Raw genomic sequence first — 24,319 nt, 5'->3', positions numbered from 1 at the left:
ACAGAACAGCAAAGGACACAACACCGACCATTGACCTGTACATACTGGCATCTGTTTATTAAATACATTTTAATCAATTTTATAAATTCCTCCCCCCCTCCAATATAGTGAAGCATCGACAACACAATATCATGGTCAACAACATCGAACGCTTTGCTAAAATCCAACAACACTAAAGCGGTGCGGTCTTTAGCCTTTAATATATCGTCAGTGACGCTTAAAAGTGCAGTTGTGCAACTACGTCCAGGCACAAATCTCAATTGATAGTCTGGTAATATATCATTTGAAATAATAAAGTTTTTAAATTGATAGGAAATAACTTTTTCCAGTACTTTGCTCAAGGTAGGAAGAATAAAAATCGGTTGCAGGTGCTTAAAGTCAGTAGGTTTGTCGATTTTCGGTATTGAGATGACCACAACAGACTTCCACTGCGAGGGAAAATGTGGCTCAACTATGCAGCTGTTGATGATATGTGTGAGGGCATAAGGAACTATTACTTCAATCATCTGCGCAGATATGCCACCAGAGTCAACAGATTTACTGGTGATTGACCTGATAATGCCAAATACAGTGTGATACAGTGTTCCCCTACCGTGTGAAGATCAAAGAGTGTATTCATATTGCTACTTACATAAATAGCTGTTATTTGAGTAAAATAATATCGTATCCTTTATGTTATTAATATTGACGTCAGGAATGCCATCAATAAATGAATTATTTATCTGATTTACGTTTGATAGATGAGTCGAAAGAAATACTGTTTCTTTCGACTTTTTACTCCCTATATGACATCCACGAATAGTGCTCCACATCTCTTTTTTATCCGTGCGTGTATGTAAATTATTAAAGTAAGCTATCTTTTCGTGTCGGATAGGATTAGTTGTAAAATTTCGTAATTGCTTATAATAATCCCAAGTCCCAGCAGTTCTCCTTTTTTTATACCTTCTTTTAGCCTCATCTCTTAATTTTTGTAATAAGACGATATTATCAGTCAACCAGGGCATCTTTGGTTTACGGATTCTTACAGTACGCATTGGTGCATGACAATCGATAAGATATAATAAGGCTACATTAAAGAATTCTAATTTTTGTTCCAATTCCATATAAAACATATGATGAAGGGGAATTGCACGTAGATCAGCAAAAAATGATTCATAATTTAATTGTGAGAAATTCCTATAAATGTGCATAAATGGCACGGGTTTCAAAGATTCACATTTCAGACGACAAAACACCAAATCATGGTCAGAAATATCCGAATTAATCAGACCAGAATCAGTCACCCCCAGCTCATCCGAAACCGCAATGATATCTAACAGAGTTGCCGTAGTTTCCGTGACTCTGGTAGAATCGGATATAAGCTGCAACATACCAACCGTTAAAAAAACATTTCTCAACTCAATGGCCTCACTCAATTCTTCGTTCAACAAATTAATGTTAGCATCACCAGCACAAGCAACAAAATCATAATTCAAACGAAGATCAGACAATTAGTATATGTTACAGTTAGATGTCCACACCACATAAGAAATTCATAGGTTCGAATTCACCCTTATAATGTTGCTACCAGCCAAATGAAAGTGCTGTTTCAATGAGAAGAAGATCGTTTCTTCAACCTGATTAGCATGCGAAATGGTTTTCAATTCATTAAGCTACCATTTTGGTATTATATATAGTATGATACTTATTAGTGATAATACGAAGAAATGAGATTGAAGACAATGAGTAAAAGAAAAATTTTGTTTGTTGTACTAATAGTGACGAGATGCACTGATATAAGATACTTGTGGTTCTGGAAATTAATTCGACTTCGTGTATTGAAAGATCACATACACATCGTAACTAGTACATTATTACCAAGAGCAAGAGATTTACAACTCCAATTTACTTTGACTGGTTTTATATGCATTTTGTACCAGAAACATGAACATATATATTCTCATGTTATACAATCCTCTTGTCTATTTCAGCTCTAAGCTTGTGTACTGTGCCGAATCAACCGCTAGAAAGATAGCAATCGAACTGTTTAAACGAGGGTATTGTGGTTATTAAAACTTAGCAGAAAAACTGTAGAGAGAGCATATGATGAGGAAGTTGAGGAAATGGAACAATTAAAAGACGGTAAGTCTCCAGGTCCTAGCATAAACAGAAGGGCTAGCCGAACAACTCACTCAACTGTACAATAAAATACTGCATGACAAATACACTATACAGCGTGTCCCGTATCTTCCGCATCAGAGCATTATACGGTTGTAGGATACATTATTCTGAAGCGATCTTTCTAATAAAATTTTTTCGAAATGTTTATAATAACCGCACGGGAACTGTTTTAAGGAACTGTTTTTCGTCCAATCAGCAGATCGCAAATCAGACTCAGGTAATCGGTGCCACCCTCGGCCGGTTCGCTACGCCGATGATAACTCGTTTCCCACGTGTACTCACCAATAGATTCGTCATGGAAAGAGAAATAAACTTTTTCGATGAATCAAAGTCGTCCGTTATTGGTCGTCGTTAAACAGTTCCCGTGCGGTTATTATAAACATTTCGAAAAAATTTTATTAGAAAGATCGCTTCAGAATAATGTATTCTACAACCGTATAATGCTCTGATGCGGAAGATACGGGACACGCTGTATAGAGTTGAGGCGTACGGGAGTGCACTCATATCTAATAGAAATATTCAGATATCTCAATATAGAAATTAAAACAAAGCACTTAGCACTGAAGAAATACCGTTGCATGAGAGTGTGAGGCAGTATGATAACCGCAAGTAAAACACTAATAAAAGATGGGAATGACGAACTAAAAATCATATGCTGCACGGACGACGTAACATTGATTGCAGACACAGATGATGGATTACAATAGCTACTGCAGGCTTTTAGAATATAGGTGCAAAAAGTCAACATGGAGATAAATGTTACCAAAACAAACCTATAGCAATAGCTAGAGAACCGCGTTAATTTAAACAAGAAGTGAACGGCCACATGATGTAATAAGTAACAGACTATACTTATTTGCGCGTAAGCATATCGTCTTATGGAAAACTCAATACAACGAGAGAAAACAAGTCAGCCAAAAAAGGGGGAGTCTAAGAACTACCATCTGGAGAAACAACTGTATATCTACCGAGACCAAAGTGAGAATATGCAAAGCCTACATCAGGCCAATAATGATATATACTGCAGAGGTACGTATAGACACAACGGGAACCAAATGGATGGTGTGTACTAACGAGATGTCGCTTTTGAGAGCAATAATTGGAAACACACTATGGGATCAGAGCAAGCTAGGATATTCGGGAAGTATGCGACTCGAAAGATGTGGTAAGATGGAAACGAGCATACAGGAGACTATCGAACGAGCATGTTTCACAAATGGCACAAAGAGCTACAATATCTTAGATATTGCAAGCATAGCAGTGCGACTGGAAATGAGTCTAACACCAACGAGGTGTGTTTCTTAGTGGTCTTGTTCAGTTATGATTGATGTTAGGAATTCCAATAAAACACTATTACAGAACCAAGTGTACAGCTTATTCAGAATGCAACGACAAACAAACTAAAATCTATCGGCGTAAATGAGTCAGATTGGCAAATTATATCATTTATTTATTTTAAATATTGTACGTATGTACGTGCACAACAACATTCACAAACAAACTACATTTTATATTTCTCAGTTTTAATCTTTATAGATATACAGGGTTTCCCAAAACTCCCGGGACGGAGCTATAAGTTTTGAACGAGTGAAGAAAAAAATTTGAAAATTTGGGGATCAAAGAGTCAAGAAAAACTACATTCTTAGATAGTTTAGAACTTCCATTTAATGTGGAGTTTTTTTAGGGGATAACCACCCCTACATTTTTAAATGGCAACCCCTATCAAGTTTTACCTTATATTAAAGGTAATTAAAAAAGAAATACAACCCTATAAACCAAAACACGATATGTTAATTCTTTCAAGAATTATGAGGGGTTGACTACCAAATGGTAAAATAAAGTGTTTTTATGTTTTTTGCACGTTTATTACGATTTTTATAACAAATGTTCAAATTGTCGACCTTCTTTGGTCGCCCAATGACCCAAACGATCATAAATGGAATTTTGAACCATCAGGAGCATATCCCTAGTGATTGGAGTGACGAAAATTCACATTTAATAAGAGAAGATCATCATCAAAGATCACAGAAAATTAATGTATGGGCTGGTATTATGGGAGAGAATGTAATTGGTCCATTTTCTATTAATGAAAATTTGGACGGAGACAGATATCTGCAACTGCTAGAAAATCAAGTGGTTCCAAGTGTACGTGCCGTATGCCCTAATGATATTGACAATAAGTGGTTCCAACAAGATGGTGCTCCTCCACATTTTAGTCGCGCAGTCCGAGATTGATAGAACAGGTGAAATTGAGTGGCCATCACGATCTCCTGATCTAACATCACTGGATTTTTTCTGTTGGGGGTTTCTGAAAAGTAGAGTTTATGCAACAAAACCAGAATCAATAAATGATTTGGAAAATCTCATATTTGAAGAAACCACCAATATCACTAGGGATATGCTCCTGATGGATGAGCGGTTGGGTGATTGCGAGACCGAAGAAGGCCGACAATTTGAACATTTGTTATAAAAATCGTAATAAACGTGCAAAAAAACATGAAAACACTTTATTTTCCCATTTGGTAGTCAACCCCTCATAATTGTTGAAAGAATTAAGATATAGGGTTTTGTTTCTTTTTCCATTACCTTTAAAATAAGGTAAACCTCGTTATAGGTTGCTATTTAAAAATGTAGGGGTGGTCATTCCCTAAAAAAACTCTACATTGCACGGAAGTTCTAAACTATCTAAGAATGTAGTTTTTATGACTCTTTAGTGATTCCCAAATTTTCATATATTTTTCTTCACTGGTTCAAAACTTATAGCTCCGTCCCGGGAGTTTTGGGAAACCTGTATATTATTGACTAAATGGGATGAAATTCTCCATATTTCTCTAATATAATAAAATATGATGTAGGTAAAAGTAGAAACTTTTTGAGAAATACTAAAATGTTTAATTCAATTCAAGCAGACATGTTTCGAAACTAATGTTTCATCTTCAGTACTTAGAATATTATACAATATAATGGAAAATATTATGTTATTAGGCGGGCTTCAGGAATAGATCTAAATCTCTTTCACCTTAATTTACAAATAAAAATTAAATTTAACAAAATCAAAAATTAAAAAACTTCAATAATATAGTTAAAATCTTTTACCTTTTATTTGTAAACTAAGTTAAAAGAGATTTAGATCTATTCCTGAACCCCAACTACTAACATAATATTTTCCATTATATTGTATAATATTCTAAGTACTGAACATGAACATTAGTTTCGAAACATGTCTGCTTGAATTGAATTAAACATTTGGGAATTTCTCAAAAAGTTTTTACTTTTACCTACATCATATTTTTTTATTGACTAACATTATTCTTACAATCACCCAGATGAAAAATTGCACCCTTTTATGCTCAATGCGGCAGCGATTGATTTTGTCTTATCTTATACAGTGCTAGCGTAAAGTAACCCCCCCCCCCCTGTTTAACTTCCGAACAAATTGAGATATCAATATGAACAAAAAAACGTCAGTTTCTATATTTTATCAGCATAAATATTTTCTTATGGAAAATTTTGCCATCACTTTTAGTTTTTCCGGCAAATAGATTAACTTTGTTTTTTTAAATGGAACACCCAGTATATTATGGTATCTTCCGAAAGATGAAAACAATACGAATCCAACGGTACCTCACAATCAAATATCGGTTTATTAGTTTTTCGCATAAAAATTAAACAAAATGCGGAATTTTGCCGGAAAAACCAACGTATCTTCGTCGACTACCTGTCGAAATGTAATCGGCCAGGTAAATGGTGGACGGTAGGATAACGGTCGGTATACGCTCGAGCTAAGACGGATTTTAAATTGCAAGTTCAATTACTTATTTTTTTTAGAAATGAAATAAAAGTTGGGTGGAAGTATATTAAATTTATGAATTAATCATATTTTATCAAAAAATATTTATAAAGAAAAAAAGTCAATATAAGAAATGAAATTTTCTTATTAAAGATTTTGCTAGTATAGGTAACGGTTGAAAAATTTGCTTAGTGTTGTTATTGAATAATAAAAGAATTTTTTATTTATTAAGAATCAACTATTAAGTAAATTGTTCGATATGATTACCTTGAACTTCTAGGCAGTGGTACCATCTTTGTAGTATTTCCTCTCTCACACGGCTTAACATGTGATCAATATTTTGGCAGACGTCAATAATTTTTTGTTTTAAATCCTCAATACTACCCAACGGAATTTCATATACCTTGGATTTTAAATAACCCCATAAAAAGAAATCTAAAGGTGTCAGATCTGGTGATCTTGCTGTCCATTAAAATTTTTATCAAGATAATTTCGTACCATTGTGGAGGTGCTCCGTCTTGATGAAACACTAGTTCCATTTCAAAATCGTCAGGATTCTGTTGTACAATTTGTAAAAGTCTTGAAAAAAAAACATTTACTTTCTAATTAAATTGAGTGATAACTTCACGATATTCATGTGGATTAACATCACGCCGATGCAATTTTCCACCCAAAAAGAAAGTACATTCATCACTGAAACAAATATGTTTCAAGTATAATCGATTTCGTTCAACCATATTTGTCATTAGCTCACAAAATTCTGTTCTTCTATATCAGGGTCATCTTCTGTTAATTCATGAAGCATTTTTATTTAAAATGGATGATATTTATTCTTCTTTAAGTATTTCCACGTCGTCCAACAACGACGCGGAAATATTTAACACATCACACGTTGATGCGATATCAGCAGACGACATCATGGGCGCATTAAATACTTCTGTTAATATCTGACGACCAGTTCTTTTGCGGTCTTCGACGCTTCCAGTTTCCAAAAACTTATTCACAAGTTCTCTTAAATATTTTCGACTAATTGGATGTTCAGGAAATCGTTCCTTAAATTGTCGCTCTGTTTCATGTAGATTTCTGTCAGCACGAGCGAATATTAAAATTGCTTCGATATTGTGCTCTAAACTCCTTCTAGCCATTTTGATCTCGCCTTTCTTTGGTTATACTTGGTCGGGTAGAATTCAAAGATAGAAATGAAGGAAAATATTTGCATGTTGTCTTAAATACAAAATTTCAAAGTACCTACAAACTTTAAAATTGTTGTTATGACAATTTTTTCTTAGAAGTTTTAAAAAGAACTTTCTTTTTATCCTTTTCTTGTATTGATTGTTTCATAAAAAATACGTTGGTTTTTCCGGCGAAATTCCGCATTTTGTTTAATTTTTATGCGAAAAACTAATAAAGCGATATTTGATTGTGAGGTATCGTTGAATTCCTATTGTTTTATTCTTTCGAAAGATACCATAATATACTGGGTGTTCCATTTAAAAAAACAAAGCTGTTCCATTTTCCGTAAAAACTAAAAGTGATACCAAAATTTTCCATAAGAAAATATTTGTGCTGATAAAATATAGAAACTGACGTTTTTTTGTTCATATTGATATCTCAATCTGTTCAGAAGTTAAACAGGGGGGGGGGGTTACTTTACGCTAGCACTGTATGAACGGTCGCATCTTGGAATCGTTTTTTATTCCCATTTCGGTAAGTTATTCCATCAATTCTCTTTTACTAGAGGTTATGGCACCATCCACACGGTTTTTATCTTTTATAATACTTGTGTTCTTTTTGAACTCATTTTCTTCTACTAACAAGAAAATATATTAACACTAAAAACTACACTCCGAGTTGGTTAACAATCGACCTACATACAAACAAGTTATCTCCCAAATTCCATGCCTCAGATCTTTGGGAAATACCTTCGCTAACTTGACATTATGTAGACGTAAACGACCATATTATTACATCGATATTCCCTATATAAAGGATTAACCCTAAATATTGAATTAACAGTTAAGTAATGAATTAATTTTATATCAAATTTTATTTTTTTGATTGACAGTGAATCGATGAACTCGAATTGAAATCGAACGACTTTGGTGTAGTAAAATTGCTGCAGCATAACATAATATAATGCGTGTAATTAGATATGCATATTATAGTATTATTTGTATTATTTACATTAAAAGCTAAGCGATAGATATGCGTCACTAAAATTGAGGGCGCCACTTTATCAGTCTGTGAATGCACTTTTAAATACAAAATCGAAATAACGCTATTTAGTACAAAAATGATTAACACACGGCTTTTTTCTGTTGCTAGATCGGTTAGTAAGGAATGATCTCCTGATTATCTCTGGAAGGATTCTATTATAGCATGGAACAGCAATCAAATATTGAAATGGCAGAACTTCGTCCGTAAAAAGATTACAGAGAAACATGAATTACCATACCTACATACTGACTCTATTTTAGAGTCATCAATAAGGTAATAGAAAGAAAGAGGCAATGATACAAATAATTTTCAATTTGTAAAAATGAAAAAATTTATCACATTTAAAAAAAAAGTGCTAACTAAAGTGATTGAAAATCATAAATAATTCTCAAAACTAGTATTTTACAAGAAATACGCCAGTTTAGGAGCGGAGAAATCAACTATAAGTCAGTTCTTTACCACCATACTTATTTATTGGAGTTACTTATTGGACCAACTTATTTATTGCAATTGTAGGGACTTTCATTGTTCTACAAGAACATATATAGCAATAACTTTTTTCATAAACAGACCCACCCTGGATCGTCAACTGAATGGATTCTAATAATGACAGATATGTAGTCTGGGAACCTTAATCTGCTCAAATCTGTTGAAGGTGAATTGGTCCCAAAGATGCATATCACGTTCGATGTGCTTTAAAAAGGTGTTTCTTTATTCTCATTATGAGATGTTCATCTACCATACAACTATTTCCGTTTTAAATAAATAAATAAATAAAATACAACTATCTCAGTTGCAACAGCCCTCCTATTAACTATTTGATTCGTTTCCTTAGATACCTATGTGCACATCGATGCACATTCTTTAATTTTATTCACCATTGGGATATCAAATATCCATCCATAATAATAAAAGTCTTATTAATAGCGTGTAAATATGCGGACTTCAAACATGCCATAAAATTTCACAAAAGAAGTCGGTATAAAATAAATTCAAAGTTAATGTATTACATCCATCAGTGCATAAATATTATACACAAAGAACCTCAAGGAAAGAATAAACTATTGCTCCAATCTCAGAGGTAAATAGTTCTATAGTTGTATTATTTTGAGGAAAGATCAGTTGTATTCTAAAACAGGCTTTATATAGGACGTCAGAAAATACAACACATTTACTACACATTCAGAAAAATTTAAATTATATACTGTATCATCCATAATATGGAACTAATGCGGGGTTAAATAGAAACTGGAAGAAGGAGAAAGTTTAGATTTCATGAAAAGTCTTTGACATTTGTTTAGCAAATGCAATCGTTGTCGCTTTATAGCTGCACACCATTATGATTCAAAACCTTATTTCTGGGGATCAAGACTCATCCCCACCAGAGGAAGAAATCTTTACAAAGCTCTTTTGGACAATAAGCTAAACTGTATTTTTAGAAGTTGATCAATATATTGATGGAATGATGAAATCGATATCATTACTACGTTAAAATGGAACCTTTATTTAAATTATCTAATCATTCTACATTTCTCGTTGAAGCAGCAATAAAAGCTGCGCAACATTTGATGCTGACAATCCAAAAAGCTGCGCGGAAATGTACTCCTCTAGAATCGTCGTATGGCAGCCCACGTAATATTCAATATGACTAAAGAGAAAAGGGAACTAAGGAAAACTTCAAAAATCGCTCTAAACCCTTACCATAAAACAAAATTAAATAGGGCATTACAAAAGCTGAAAGAAGTATTACAGATACATAAGAAGACAAAAACCGAAAACTTCTTTAAAAAACTTGTTCCATACACCGACAATAATTACTGTTGTAACAAAAATTTAACTTCAAAACTTGCTTTTATTTTTTTTTACAAAATAAACATATATAATAAACATGTTGTCTATTTGCAACATGGATCTCCTGGAAATAAGTACTGTGTTTGAAAAATGACGGAGACATTGAAACAGTAGCAATCCACCAATATGGAGGAAAAACGGCGCGTAGGCAAGAACCAACTAAAAAAATAAATGTGCTTGTTCTAAATTCTACTGGCAGCTCCCCATCAACTGGACTTTCCAATCAAAAGTGTGAGTGTGCACGATATTTAGGACTTTGTTGATGGACTTACACCAACAAAACCGAGCAGATTATCTGCACAATTCTGGAGCAAATAAAGATAAAGGCCTTACGTTATTCCTTTACGTCTTCAATGTTGTAATGTTGTAATAGTGAGCTATTTTACCAATACTACTATTTTTTATACAATGGAAGGTATCACAAATTATTAAGATACCTAGCCGAATATAGCCTTCTACATTAGCCTTCTGTCGGTGCTATTAAAGGTACTGGTGGTACTGAGGGTTGGGTTGAGTAACCTGCAGGATATTCCATCCAGGAAGAAGTTAATACCAAATTATCAGTTTGGCTTTAGAGCTCAACATGGCACAGTGGAACAGATCTATAGATTCGTAAGAACTATAAGAGATGCATTGCAGAATAAAAAATACTGCACTGCTACTTTCTTAGATGTTTCTCTGTCTTTTGACAAGGTGTGGTATGATGGACTGATTTCAAAAATGGAAATGTAGCTGCCGTATAACACGCCTATTGTGTTAAACTCATACCTAACAATCTTTCTTTAAATTAAATGAAAAATTAAAAATTTCTTTTTACTCCGACAAGATTATGAGTACTCAACCTTACAACCAATGGATCTGGAGTCCCCCAAGTGTACCAAGACTACCTCGGATCTTTCTATTTACCCACTTTCAATCTAAATTAGCTATCCACCATCTTCAGTACCATCTGGATTTGCTTCAGGAGTAGCTGATAGCATGGAGGAAAATGGCAATAGTGCGAAACCCAACATAATATACCCACTCTTAGGGGGCGTAAATGCCTATTAATAAATCTCAACAACATTCCACCACCGATGGAGTGTAATGGAATCGTCTCACTTGGAGCAAGCATATATGGATGAAAAGATTGATTTTGTCTAAAATCTGCGGAAATTATCAAATTGTCCTGTTTTGTGCAAGAAATTGTTAAACAATTATGTGTTGTTATGAATAGTGTTTAAAATTGATTTCTGTTATACTTAAACTTGGCCACTTCTTGGAAACACTTTTATTAAAATGAATAGTGTTTAATGAAAATCAATACACTTTCCAGTAGCTTGAAAGTATTTTTTTCCCTTTCCATATTCGACCAGAAAATTAACGGTACTCCAAACAACGTGAAGGTATCCAACAGATCATAAACTACCTCATTTATTTTTAATTTCAACGCTAGTGCTATCACAAATCTAGCTAGATTGGTAATCTGTGAGGTCTACTTGACACTGATACACAATCAGACTTACTCTATAACCAAATTTGAATCGAAATAGGTATTGGATCGTAATCGAAATCGAAAAAACGATCGAAATGAAAATTTCCAATTATAGCTAGTGCCAATATGTGATAATAACACTATATTGTGAGCAGCACATTGTTTCCAATTGCTTAAAAGCTGCGATAAAGTTAATTAATAAATAACGGATACAAATAATAAATACACGTTTTCAAAAACGTGCTTATTGGATAATAACACATGTTAGGTAAAATTTAATATTTTGTAAATTGAAGAGTAAAATAGCTAAAGTACGTCATACAAAATCATTAAAATTCCTTTGTTTAGTTCCATTTAGTTAAACGTTGAAGATAACTTTATTTCGTTTCAACGATTACTAAAAAATTTCCGTCGCATACCTAAAATATTTTTTGTTGGTATTTAAAGGTAAGTCGACAATTTGAAAATCAACACGTAAATCATTTAGCGATACATAATGGTTAACAAAAATTATTTTACGGTAATTTTTAGTATGGTATTAACAACAGGAAATACACTTCAGTGTTCAAATCCTGATCCAATCAAAACATTTTCTGAAAAAACGGTATTTTTTTAAATGTTTCATTACTATTGAAACATTATTGAACTAATGCGGAGTTAAATAGAAACTGGAAGAAGGAGAAAGTTTAGTTTTCATGAAAAGTGTTTGACACTTGTGTTAGCAAATGATGATCCATTGAACCATTATGATTCAAAACCTTATTTCTGGGGATCAAGACTCATCCCCACCAGAGGATGAAATCTTTACAAAGGTCTTTTGGACAATAAGCTAAACTCTATTTTTAGAAGTTGACCAATATATTGATGGAATGATGAAATCGATATCATTGCTACGTTAAAATGGAACGTTTATTTAAATTATCTAATCATTCTACATTTCTCGTTGAAGCAGCAATAAAAGCTGCGCAACATTTGTTGCTGACAATCTAAAAAGCTGCACGGAAATGTACTCCTCTAGAATCGTCGTATGGTAGCCCTGGGTATTGTCCTCACGTAGTATTCAATATGATTAAAGAGAAAAGGAAACTAAGGAAAACTTCAAAAATCGCTTTAAACCCTCTTACCATAAAACAAAATTAAATAGGGCTTTACAAAAGCTGAAAGAAGCATTACAGATACATAAGAACACAAAAACCGAAAACTTCTTTAAAAAACTTGATCTACACACCGACAATAATGACGGTTGTAAAAGCAAGTTTTGAAGTTAAATTTTTGTTTGAATTATTCTATATTTGTAACATGGATCTCCTGGAAATAAGTATTGTGTTTGAAAAATGACGGAGACATTGAAGCAGTAGCAATCCACAAATATGACTAAGAAAGAAAAACGGCGCGTAGGCAAGAACCAACTAAAAACAGTAAATGTGCTTGTTCTAAATTCTAGAAAAGCTATAGTTCATGACAAGTTTTAGTAAACACTGGCAGCTCCCCATCAACTGGACTTTCCAATCAAAAGAGTGAGTGTGCACGATATCTAGGACTTTGTTTATGGACTTACACCAACAAAACCGAGCAGATTATCTGCACAATTCTGGAGCAAATAAAGATAAAGGCCTTACGTTATTCCTTTACGTCTTCAATGTTGTAATGTTGTTATAGTGAGCTATTTTACCAATACTGCTATTTTTTATACAATGGAAGGCATCAAAAATTATTAAGATACCTAGCCGAATATAGACTTCTACATTAGCCTTCTGTCTACAGGATACTCTATCCAGGAAGAAATTAATACCACATTACCAGTTTGGCTTTAGAGCTCAACATGACACAGTGGAACAGATCTATAAATTCGTAAAAACTATAAGAGATGCATTGCAGAATAAAAAGTACTGCACTGCTACTTTCTTAGATGTTTCTCTGTCTTTTGACAAGGTGTGGAATGATGAACTGATTTCAAAAATGGAAATGTGGCTGCCGCATAACATGCCTATTGTGTTAGACTGATACCTAACAATGTTTCTTTAAATTAAATGAAAAATTAAAAATTTCTTTTTGCTCCGACAGGATTGTGAGTACTCAACGCTACAATCAATGGATCTGGAGTCCCACAAGTGTACCAAGACTACCTCGGATCTTTCTGTTCACCCACATTCAATCTAAATTGGCTATCCACCATCTTCAGTACCATCTGGATTTGCTTCAGGAGTAGCTGACGATATGGAGGAAAATGGCAATAGTGCGAAACCCAACATAATATACTCACTCTTAGGAGGCGTAAATGCCTATTAATAAATCTCAACAACATTCCACCACCGATGGAGTGTAATGGAGTCGTCTCACTTGGAGCAAGCATATATGGATGAAAAGATTGATTTTGTCTAAAATCTGCGGAAATTATCAAATTGTCCTGTTTTGTGCAAGAAATTGTTACACAATTATGTGTTGTTATGAATAGTCTTTAAAAGCGATTTGTGTTATACTTAAACTTGGCCACTTTTTGAAAACACTATTATTGAAATGAATAGTGTTTAATGAATAGCTTGAAAGTATTTTTTTTCTTTTCCATATTCGACCAGAAAATTAACGGTGCTCCAAACAATGTAAAGGTATCCAACAGATCATAAACTACCTCATTTATTTTAAATTTCAACGCTTGTGCCATGACAAATCTAGCTAGATTGGTAATCTGTGAGGTCTACTTGACACTGATACACAATCAGACTTACTCTATAACCAAATTTGAATCGAAATAGGAATTGGATCGTAATCGAAATCGAAAAAACGATCGAAATGAAAATTTCCAATTATAGCTAGTGCCAATATATGATAATAACACTATATTGTGAGCGGCACATTGTTTCCAATTGCTTAAAAGCTGCGATAAAGTTAATTAATAAATAACGGATACAAATAATAAATACACGTTTTTAAAAACGTGCCTATTGGATAATAACACATGTTAGGTAAAATTTAATATTTTGTAAATTGAAGAGCAAAATAGCTAAAATACGTCATACAAAATCATTAAAATTCTTTTGTTTAGTTCCATTTAGTTAAACGTTGAAGATAACTTTATTTCGTTTCAACGATTGCTAAAAAATTTCCGTCGCATACCTAAAATATTTTTTGTTGGTATTTAAAGGTAAGTCGACAATTTGAAAATCAACACGTAAATCATTTAGCGATACATAATGGTTAACAAAAATTATTTTACGGTAATTTTTAGTATGGTATTAACAACAGGAAATACACTTCGGTGTTCAAATCCTGATCCAATCAAAACATTTTCTGAAAAAACGGTATTTTTTAAAATCTTTCATTACTATTGAATTATTTCTGTATAATTTGAATTTTTTTCAGTGCGTGGAAAATGGCAGAAAATGGTTTCAAATTGGTGGGAGCAAACCTTGCGAAAATTGCTGCATATATCGCAATATGACACAAATAAGTGACAGACATCTTGCCATTACTGATACGGTGATTAAGGATGAGTAAGTCAAGGGAAACAAACGAAAAAAATTCGTTAATTAATTGAGTTTTTAGTGAAACACAGGTATTTAATTACAACGTTGTAAGAGATGAAAACGCTTCTATTTATTATTCAGAAAGTATTTCAGAAGGAATTATAATGTTAGATACGGATTGTAATAAATATGCGATAATCTACGATTCAAATACGAGTAAGTATATAATTTAGAACGTGGTGATTAGAATATTGAATGTTTTTAAAACATTATTGTAGATGACTTGCAAGTATTTTCGAAATTACGAAATCTCAATGCTACATTTGTAAATACATTGGATGGGATTAAACAATGCAATTTACCTATTTATGACTATGGTACTGAAGAAGCATGCCAAAAAATAATTTAATACTATTGTTATGCCTATTTTGTCCCATTTATCAAAATAATAAAGTGTTATAATTAAGAAATCACACATTTTTATCCGATTTTTCGGATGATATTTATTAACAATCATCTTCATGAATAAGTGGATAAGTGGGTCGTGTTAATAAATGATTTTAAATCGAAAATGAGGGATAAAATTTTTTAATATCAACCGTTTTTGAAATATTTGACTCGAAAGTTTTAGAATTTGCAAGAAACGTCAACATTGTGAAATTTAAAGGAAAATATCTTAAGAACGAAAAGACAAAGAAGAAAATTTTACTATTTATTTTCGATTTTAAATTTATTTTTCAACCAGAAAAACATCTTAGAAGTTTCGAAAAAATCGTCGAGATGAATTACGAGATCACGAAATAAAACGTAACTTCATAACTCACACATTTTCATGCGACTTTTTAGATTGAATTTATTAACCATCATCTTCAAAGAAAAGCGGATAAGTTGGTTGTGTAGATAAATGTTTGTTAAATTGAAAATGAGGAATAACATTTTTTCATATCAACCACCGTTCTTGAGATATTTTACCCGAAAGTTATAGAATCTACAAAAAAACGCCAATATTGAGGGATTTAAAGGACAATATCTCAAGAACGAAAATTAATAGAAGAAGATGTTACTCTTTATTTTCGATTTTAAATTTATTTTTCAACCAGAAAAGTATCTTAAAAGTTCTGAAAAAATCGTCGAGATGAATTAGGAGATCACGAAATAAAATGTAACCTCATAAATCACGTACTTTTATTCAATTTTTCTGATGGTATTTATTAACAATCGTCTTCAAAGAAAAGCGGAAAAGTTAATCGTGTTGTTAAATGATTTTTAAACCGAGAATGAAGAATAACATTTTTTCATATCGACTACCATTCTGGAGATATTTGACTCGAAAGTTTTAGAATTTACAAAAAACGCCAATATTGAGGGATTTAAAGGACAATATCTCAAGAACGAAAATTAATAGAAGAAAATTTTACTCTTTATTTTCAATTTTAAATTTATGTTTCAACCAGAAAAGCATCTTAAAGGTTCCGAAAAAATCATAGAGGTGAATTAGGAGATCTCGAAATAAAAGGAAAACTTCATAAATCACACATTTTCATCCGACTTTTTGGATGGAATTTATTAACCATTATCTTCAAAGAAAAACGGATAAGCTAGTTGTGCAGATAAATGTTTTTTAAATCGAAAATGAGGAATAACATTTTTTCATATCAACCACCGTTCTTGAGATATTTGCCTGGAAAGTTTTAGAATTTATAAAAACCGCCAATATTGAGGGATTTAAAGAACAATATCTCAAGAACGAAAATTAATAGAAGAAAATGTTACTCTTTATTTTCGATTTTGAATTTATTTTTCATCCAGAAAATCCTCTTAAAGTTTTCAAAAAATCGTCGAGGTGAATTAGGAGATCACGAAACAAAAGCAAACCTCATAAATCACACATTTTCATCCGACTTTGGATGGAATTTATTAACCATCATCTTCAAAGAAAAACGGATAAATTAGTTGTGTAAATAAATGTTTTTTAAGTCGAAAATGAGGAATAACATTTTTTCATATCAACCACCGTTCTTGAGATATTTGACTCGAAAGTTTTAGAATTAACAGAAAACGCCAATATTGAGGGATTTAAAGGACAATATCTCAAGAACGAAAATTAATAGAAGAAAATGTTACTCTTTATTTTCGATTTTAAATATTTTTTTTCAACCAGAAAAGCATCTTAAAGGTTTCGAAAAAATCATCGAGGTGAATTAGGAGATCTCGAAATAAAAGGAAAACTTCATAAATCACATATTTTCAACCGACTTTTTGGATTGAATTTATTAACAATCATCTTCAAAGAAAAGCGGATAAGTTGGTTGTGTAGATAAATGTTTTTTAAATTGAAAATGAGGAATAACATTTTTTCATATCAATCACAGTTCTTGAGATATTTGATTCGAAAGTTTTAGAATTTACAAAAAACGCCAATATAGAGGGATTTAAAGGACAATATCTCAAGAAGGAAAATTAATAGAAGAAAATGTTACTCTTTATTTTCGATTTTAAATTTATTTTTCAACCAGAAAAGCATCTTAAAGGTTCCGAAAAAATCATCGAGGTGAATTAGGAGATCTCGAAATAAAAGGAAAACTTCATAAATCACACGTTTTCATCCGACTTTTTGGATTGAATTTATTAACAATCATCTTCAAAGAAAAGCGGATAAGTTGGTTGTGCAGATAAATGTTTTTTAAATTGAAAATGAGGAGTAACATTTTTTCATATCAACCACAGTTCTTGAGATATTTGATTCGAAAGTTTTAGAATTTACAAAAAACGCCAATATTGAGGGATTTAAAGGACAATATCTCAAGAACGAAAATTAATAGAAGAAAATGTTACTCGTTATTTTCGATTTTAAATTTATTTTTCAACCAGAAAAACATCTTAAATATTTCCAAAAAATAGAAGGTCACGAAATAAAAGAAATCTTTTTATCTTTAATTCCACTTTCAGGCAAAGAGTGAAACGTTAAAACGATAGTCACGTATAACGACTATAAGCTAGCAAGCTTTTATAACGTATACTAAATAAAAGTTACTCACCACTCACCCCGATTTATAAATCAACACATATCTCTATAGAGAGTATAGAGATAAACGAGAACGAAAATGACCAACAGCGACTATGGCACTCCCCCACAGTCATTCATTCTCTACAGCTTCTCTACAACTTCGAGTCACAGGAAAAAATCATAATCGAAAATAAGGTCAGCCCTAGAGAACAGACGTAGCTAAGGAAAGGTCCAAACAAAAAACTTAATTGAAGAAATAAGTGCAAATGAAAAACAATTATCGAGTTTATTGTCGTTTTTAATTGAATTTTCTGCTACTGTGTAGTGCCTGTTGGTTCTCTGAGGGTGCCTGTGGTGTTGTAAAAGTCTTATATCGTATTTATTAAAACGTGTTTAATTTTATATTTGCACTGAATGAGCTAGGTACCGAAAAACCCAGTTTTTCTTCGTTATCCATCGACCCGTTTAAAGACTCGTTCAGAACACGATGTCTCGACACTGTCCTAAATGCAGCAGGAGCATTTCTTCGAGATCTCCGGGTCTACAGTATTCGGGAGGATGTGACAGATTTTTTCATGCCAGCTCACTATAAAACTGATGGGGTATTTTGGAAATGCCAGGATTGTAGGGACGGTGTGAATTGCTCGATTATTGTTGACGATGATCCTGCTTCGCCCTCTTGCTCATTCGCTCCTTCCGTTATGGAATTACATCAGGTTTTGAAATCGATTCAAACAGACATTAGGGATATGAATAAGAAATACGATGAATAGGGCCGTTAAGGTCAATCGATTAGAAAGACCGTCTTTCAAAAAATCAATAATCTAAATTAAATTAGACAGATTAGTAACGTTTTCACGTTGGAAAATTGTTTAATTTTTGCAATAATTAATGTAAAAGTTTCAAATTCCCCACTCCCGACTCCAGATGACGTTTTAAGTAAGAATAAAGAAATCACAGACGTTACGCTCGCTCCCATTTTATTCTGTTTTCTTCTAGCGCATAAGATTTGTAGCATTGTCTCTCTCCAAGAATTTGATTGATTTTTATACGCTCCAATTGTACGCTCAAATCTGAGTGACGTACTTTGGAGTTCGCGCCCCGTAGTTTCAAACTTTATTGTGTTTTTTTGGAAAAACTAAGCCTCAGAATAAAAAAATAAAAAAAAATACTATTGTTGAAGTCTCTTACTTTTTATAGTGTGAAGATTGACGATTTTGAGACCACTTTGAAAGGCCTCGGGGATAAGATGAAGCGGCTCGAGCCGGTGGCTGCTGAGAACATTAAGTTGAAGAGCGTCGTCTCTGATCTCACATCTAGCGTTGACCACTTGGAGTAGTACTCCAGGGTAAATAATCTAATTTTATCGGGTATTCCAGAGAAATAAAGATTTTAAGTCTGTGGTTTCATGTATCGGTGTGGCTATCGACTGTCCTGTAACCGGGAATAATATTGATGCTACACATCAACTCCCTTCTCGGAATCCTTCGGGGGAGAACGATGTCGGCGGCAACAATAGAAGCAGAAATGTCGTGATCAAGTTCCTATCTCGAAACTTGCGAGATCAATTTTTATCTACTGCAAAGACTTATCGTAAAAACAACGATACTAGGTCCCCGGGAATTCGCATTCACGATCTGACTGAGACCTCTCAATCTTACACCTCTCAATGCGACACTCTTCAGGAATGCGAAGGAGAAATGTTGAGAGACAGGGCGCGGGTTGGTGATGATCCTAAACAAACTTTAGATCTGCCGACTTTTCTTGTAGTTTCAAATTATTTCTGTTTGTTCAATGCTCTCTTTTACGATCTACTACCAGAATGTGCGCGGTTTACGAACGAAAATCGAAACTTGTTACGCATTCTATTCTATGAACCTTGCACATGACTTAGTTTGCCTTACTGAAATGAATTTGAATGATTCGATCTTTGACAGTGAAATCCTTTGTAACAACTACGTCCAGTGATGTGAGCTTGTAAATTACCAAAAAATAACCATAGTAATTTATCGTAATTTATCGTAAAATACCAGAAATTAATTGCCGTAATTTACACAATAAATTACAATAAATTACCGTAATTTACTAGGTAAATAACGATATTATTTTGAGTAAACTACAGTTTTTTACGGTAAATATCGTATTTTACAACACTTGGCATATCAACCAGGTGGAATGGTGGGAAAGCGAACAAGTTATAACACGTGTATCGCCAACTAACAACGCACGTAGTTAGTCGTGTCTAGTGTCTCTTGTCGTGACTTTATTAAAAAGTGATCATGGGCAGAAAAGATAAAATTAAAAGCATTATAGTCGATGCTTTTATAAAAACTAATGGAAAAACATACGAGTGTAAATTTTGTGAACAATCTTACGTCTTGAATGTGACAAGGATGTCTCAACACTTGGTACAAAAATGTATACGCTGCCCTCCAGCGATAAAGAAAACTATCCACCAAGATTTGAATATAGGCGAAAGAACATCACCTTCATTTGCTCCATTTCACTCATTGTCAGAGTCCGAAACAGAAACAGATATCGACTATGAATCCGAGGAATCGGAAATAATGGACCAACCCGCAGAAAACTCAAATAAGAACGGTTCTATCGAAAAAAGAACAGTTTAGATAAATATGTCCATATTTAATATTAAAATAAAAATATAATATATATAACATTAATTTGTTATTAATTTAATATTTAAAAATAAAATTCGTAAATTACCACACTAAATTACGAAAAATAAAAATTACGGTAATTTAACATCACTGACTACGTCACTTTTCGCCGTAATTGAACTTCTTCTGATTGTGGAAAATCTGATGGCGGTTCGTAGGGATATTCCGGTTACCCCGATGCCAGTGCTTGCGACGGGTGAAAGATTTGTGGCTGTGAAAATACGCGGGTGATTGTTTGTTGCGTTTACCTGCCGCCGAATGATCCGGCCCCTTTAGTGTTTTTCTGCATAAACTTCAAGATGTGCGAGATCTATTTCCGGACACCCCGCTATTAATCGTCGGAGATTTCAATATTCCGTGTATCTCCTGGACCACCTCTTCTGTATGCGGCCTCATTCCTGTGGCTGGCTTGGAGGCTAGAGCGAAAGAGTTCCTTCTTATGATTTTTTATTGTGGTTTCTTTCAGTTCAACAACATTGTAAATTGTAATGGTAGAACATTACATCTAATCTTATGTAATTCAGATTTAATTAACTCTGTATTTTCCTGCGATGACCTGCTAGTCAATTTGGATGCTCATCATCCTGCTGTAGAATTTACCTTCTGTTTAAGCCGGACTCTTTGTCTGAGGAGTTGTCACCAGATTGGTTGACGGTTTGATCGCGCAGATTATGATGGTCTTAAAAGTGCATTAACAGTCTCATAATCACTTTGTTATATTTAAATGTAAATTGTATAAAACAGGTTTTGAAAATAATAAAAGTTCAGTTCATCTCCAGGGTGGTTTGATTCACATGACACACTTGAATGTTGATCAATGTGTTACGACATTTTATTCGGTTCTTAATCGGTGCATGGGCGATTTTATCCCGTATGGCTCCACACGTAGTGGTCGTTTTCCTGACTGGTATTCCCCATCAACCTTAAAGGCGATCAAGGAAAAACTGAGATTTCACAAAAGATGGAAGAAATAGGGCTATTCTGACGACATTTTCTCTTTTAAAGTATTGCGTAAACGAACTAAGGCGTTAATTGCCTCTGACTACACCTCCTACCTCAAACGCATACAAGATTTCATAATCGATTCTCCTTCTCATCTATGGTCGTTTGTGCTCGTTGTTAAAAGCAAGAAGCGTGGTGGGGGTGGCATTCCGGCTGGGGTGGAATATGATGGCAATTTAACTGATAATGGGCAACAAATTTCTGAACTATTCTCCGAGTACTTCTCTTCTGTATATATTGGCGGAATTATCGTCCGCTGCGCGGAAGAGCTTGCTGCACCCTTGTTTCATATTTTCTCTCATTCTGTGAAACTCTCCATATTTCCAACGAAATGGAAAAAAGCCTGTATAATATCGATCTTCAAATCCGGTAAGAAACACCTTGTCAATAACTATCGTCCAATTCCGCTTCTTTCCATTATTTCGAAAGTTTTTGAAAAATTAATTTACAATAAATTATACTTTAACCTTAAACCTTAATTTATTCATCAACAACATGGTTTTCTGCGTGGACGGTCAGTTGAGACGAATTTGGTTGAGTTTGTAAACTACAGTAAATCCTCTATATAGCGAACACCGATGTCACGAAATTGTCGTTATTGCAAACCAAAGTTATGCCATATAAATTATGTCTTCAACACAATTTATATGGCACTTTTTCATTATAATGAAGTACGAACAATTTATTATTTCACCCGTAGAATACAATTTCAATACAAACTATTATCGTAATTGCGAACATGAAAATTTTCCTTGTCTACTCAGTATAGACCATATTCCAACTAGTTTTTAGTGGTTAGCTTTGGAAGTGGACGAGTTACGACTTACTTGCTTCGCGAACGTTTCAGGTTGAAGCGAAGATGAATCAAGATGTTTTTAATATTGATGAGACTGGTATTTTTTTAATCTAATGCCAAACCGTACTTTGGATTTTAAATTCAAAAAATGTTATGGGGGCACTAAAAGCAAAGTAAGAATAACAGCAGTTTTATGCTGCAATGCTGACGGAAGTGAAAAATTAAAACTATGGATAGTAGGAAAATCAAAAAACCCAAGATGTTTAAATAAATTCGATCGTTCCCATTTGCCATGCCATTATACCGCTCAGAAAAATTTCTGGGTAACTTCTATAGCATTTCGAGAATGGCTTCTTCGTTATCAATGCAACATGGCAGCTCTAAACAGAAAAGTGGTATTAACAATGGACAATTGTTCAGCACATAACGTTATGGGATTTGATTTGCGCAATGTTAAGGTCGTTTATTTTCCGGCTAACATAACAAGTCCACTGCAACCTCTTGATCAAGGCATAATTGCGACTATGAAGAAACGATATCGTGCACGACCTGTTAGAGCAGCAATTTTGGCAATAGAATCAAACCAAGAAAAGCCAAAATGGAATATTTTGCAAGCGATAAGGGCGTTGATTCGTGATGTAGTTCGTCAGTAGCTTTTTACTTATATGCTTTACTCATTGATAGCTTGAATTTGCTGATGTAGAATGGGAAAATTATCAACAAATCTTGTCAGTTCAACTGATACAGGTTAGTTTTAATGATTACATCATTAATCGCACGTTGATGGTGCGATAACGACTACAGAAGCAGTAGACATAGACTTAGCAGTAAATACAGACCAAGAAACCGAAGAAAAAGAAGAAGGCGAAGAATACGATGAAGAAGAAGTTAATATATTCGCACCTTTAAGAGCTGAAGTTTTAGCTGCTCTCTATACAATCCAAAGGTAACACAAATATTATTAGTTATCCAACGATGTAGTTAGTAACATCACAATTTCAAGATTTGCTGATTCAGAAGAGAATGTTTTTGAAAATTTCATGGATTCTTTGAATAAAATTACTGAGGAATGCCTAAGACGAACAATGCCCATTCTGAGACAAAAAAATAAGTGTTTATTTTCAAAAAATGTTTATTATGACATAACGTACTTATTATATTAAACTTATTACACAGTCGATGATAATATGTTTTCTACGTAAGCCTACCTCTAGAGCTTACCCATTATCATTCATTATAACGAATTAGTTCGTTATATCGCAAATACGAACATCTCATAATAACGAACAGTTTGCTTTCCTCCCTGCGCGTTCGCTATATCGAGGGTTTACTGTATATTCAGAAATACATGAATGACGGCCTTCAGGTTGGCGCCATTTACACGGACTTTAGCAAAGCATTCGATAGGATACATCATTGTATTCTCTTGGAAAAACTCGCTAAATTCAACTTGTCGAATAGCTTGCTATCATGTATTGCTTCTTACATTTCGAACAGACGTCAAGCAGTTAAGGTGGACAGTTTTGTTTCTAATTTTAAGTCCGTTACGTCGGGCGTACCACACGGCAGTCAGCTTGGAACGAATTTGTTTTTGGTTTATATCAATGATATTAATGAGTGCTTTCTTCACTCCAATGTTTTGCTGTACGCGGATGATTGTAAGATCTTTTCTGGAATTCGATCCATGTCTGACTGCTTCACGGTTCAGCAGGATTTGGAACGTCTGGAAGAGTATTGCTTAAAAAATTACTTGTTTCTAAATTACGACAAGTGCCATAGTATCACGTTCATTTGGGAATACGTTCGGTAAATGTTACTTCCCAAATTAGGGACCTGGGTGTTGTTCTTGATGCAAAATTGCTCTATTGCGTTCATGTTGA

General features: G+C 33.6%; 2 protein-coding genes across 2 annotated transcripts in view; one reads left to right on the top strand and one right to left on the bottom strand.

Annotated features, from left to right (window-relative positions):
- The window catches only part of LOC111415847 (Vesicular monoamine transporter), a 126,683-nt gene that overhangs the window by 47,065 nt on the left and 55,299 nt on the right, over positions 1–24,319 (bottom strand). The window lies entirely within an intron of this gene.
- Positions 14,552–15,426, top strand: LOC111415849 (uncharacterized). The gene is made up of 4 exons (XM_071194911.1): positions 14,552–14,791; positions 14,853–14,983; positions 15,036–15,172; positions 15,235–15,426. The coding sequence occupies exons 1-4, from the start codon at positions 14,684–14,686 to the stop codon at positions 15,363–15,365; spliced, it is 507 nt and encodes a 168-aa protein (XP_071051012.1). The 5' UTR covers positions 14,552–14,683; the 3' UTR covers positions 15,366–15,426.

The sequence above is a fragment of the Onthophagus taurus genome, chromosome 3, assembly GCF_036711975.1.
Source record: "Onthophagus taurus isolate NC chromosome 3, IU_Otau_3.0, whole genome shotgun sequence".
Lineage (NCBI taxonomy): Eukaryota > Metazoa > Arthropoda > Insecta > Coleoptera > Scarabaeidae > Onthophagus > Onthophagus taurus.
Note: the sequence above shows the minus strand (reverse complement) of the source record. Positions and strands in the feature narration are given on the sequence as shown.

Bases quoted from the DNA above. Each gene is read 5' to 3' on its own strand.
- LOC111415849 (XM_071194911.1), top strand. From the start codon at position 14,684: ATGGTTAACAAAAATTATTTTACGGTAATTTTTAGTATGGTATTAACA. The intron at 14,984-15,035 runs GTAAGTCAAGGG...TTGAGTTTTTAG, and splicing joins GATACGGTGATTAAGGATGA to TGAAACACAGGTATTTAATT. The intron at 15,173-15,234 runs GTAAGTATATAA...ACATTATTGTAG, and splicing joins AATCTACGATTCAAATACGA to ATGACTTGCAAGTATTTTCG.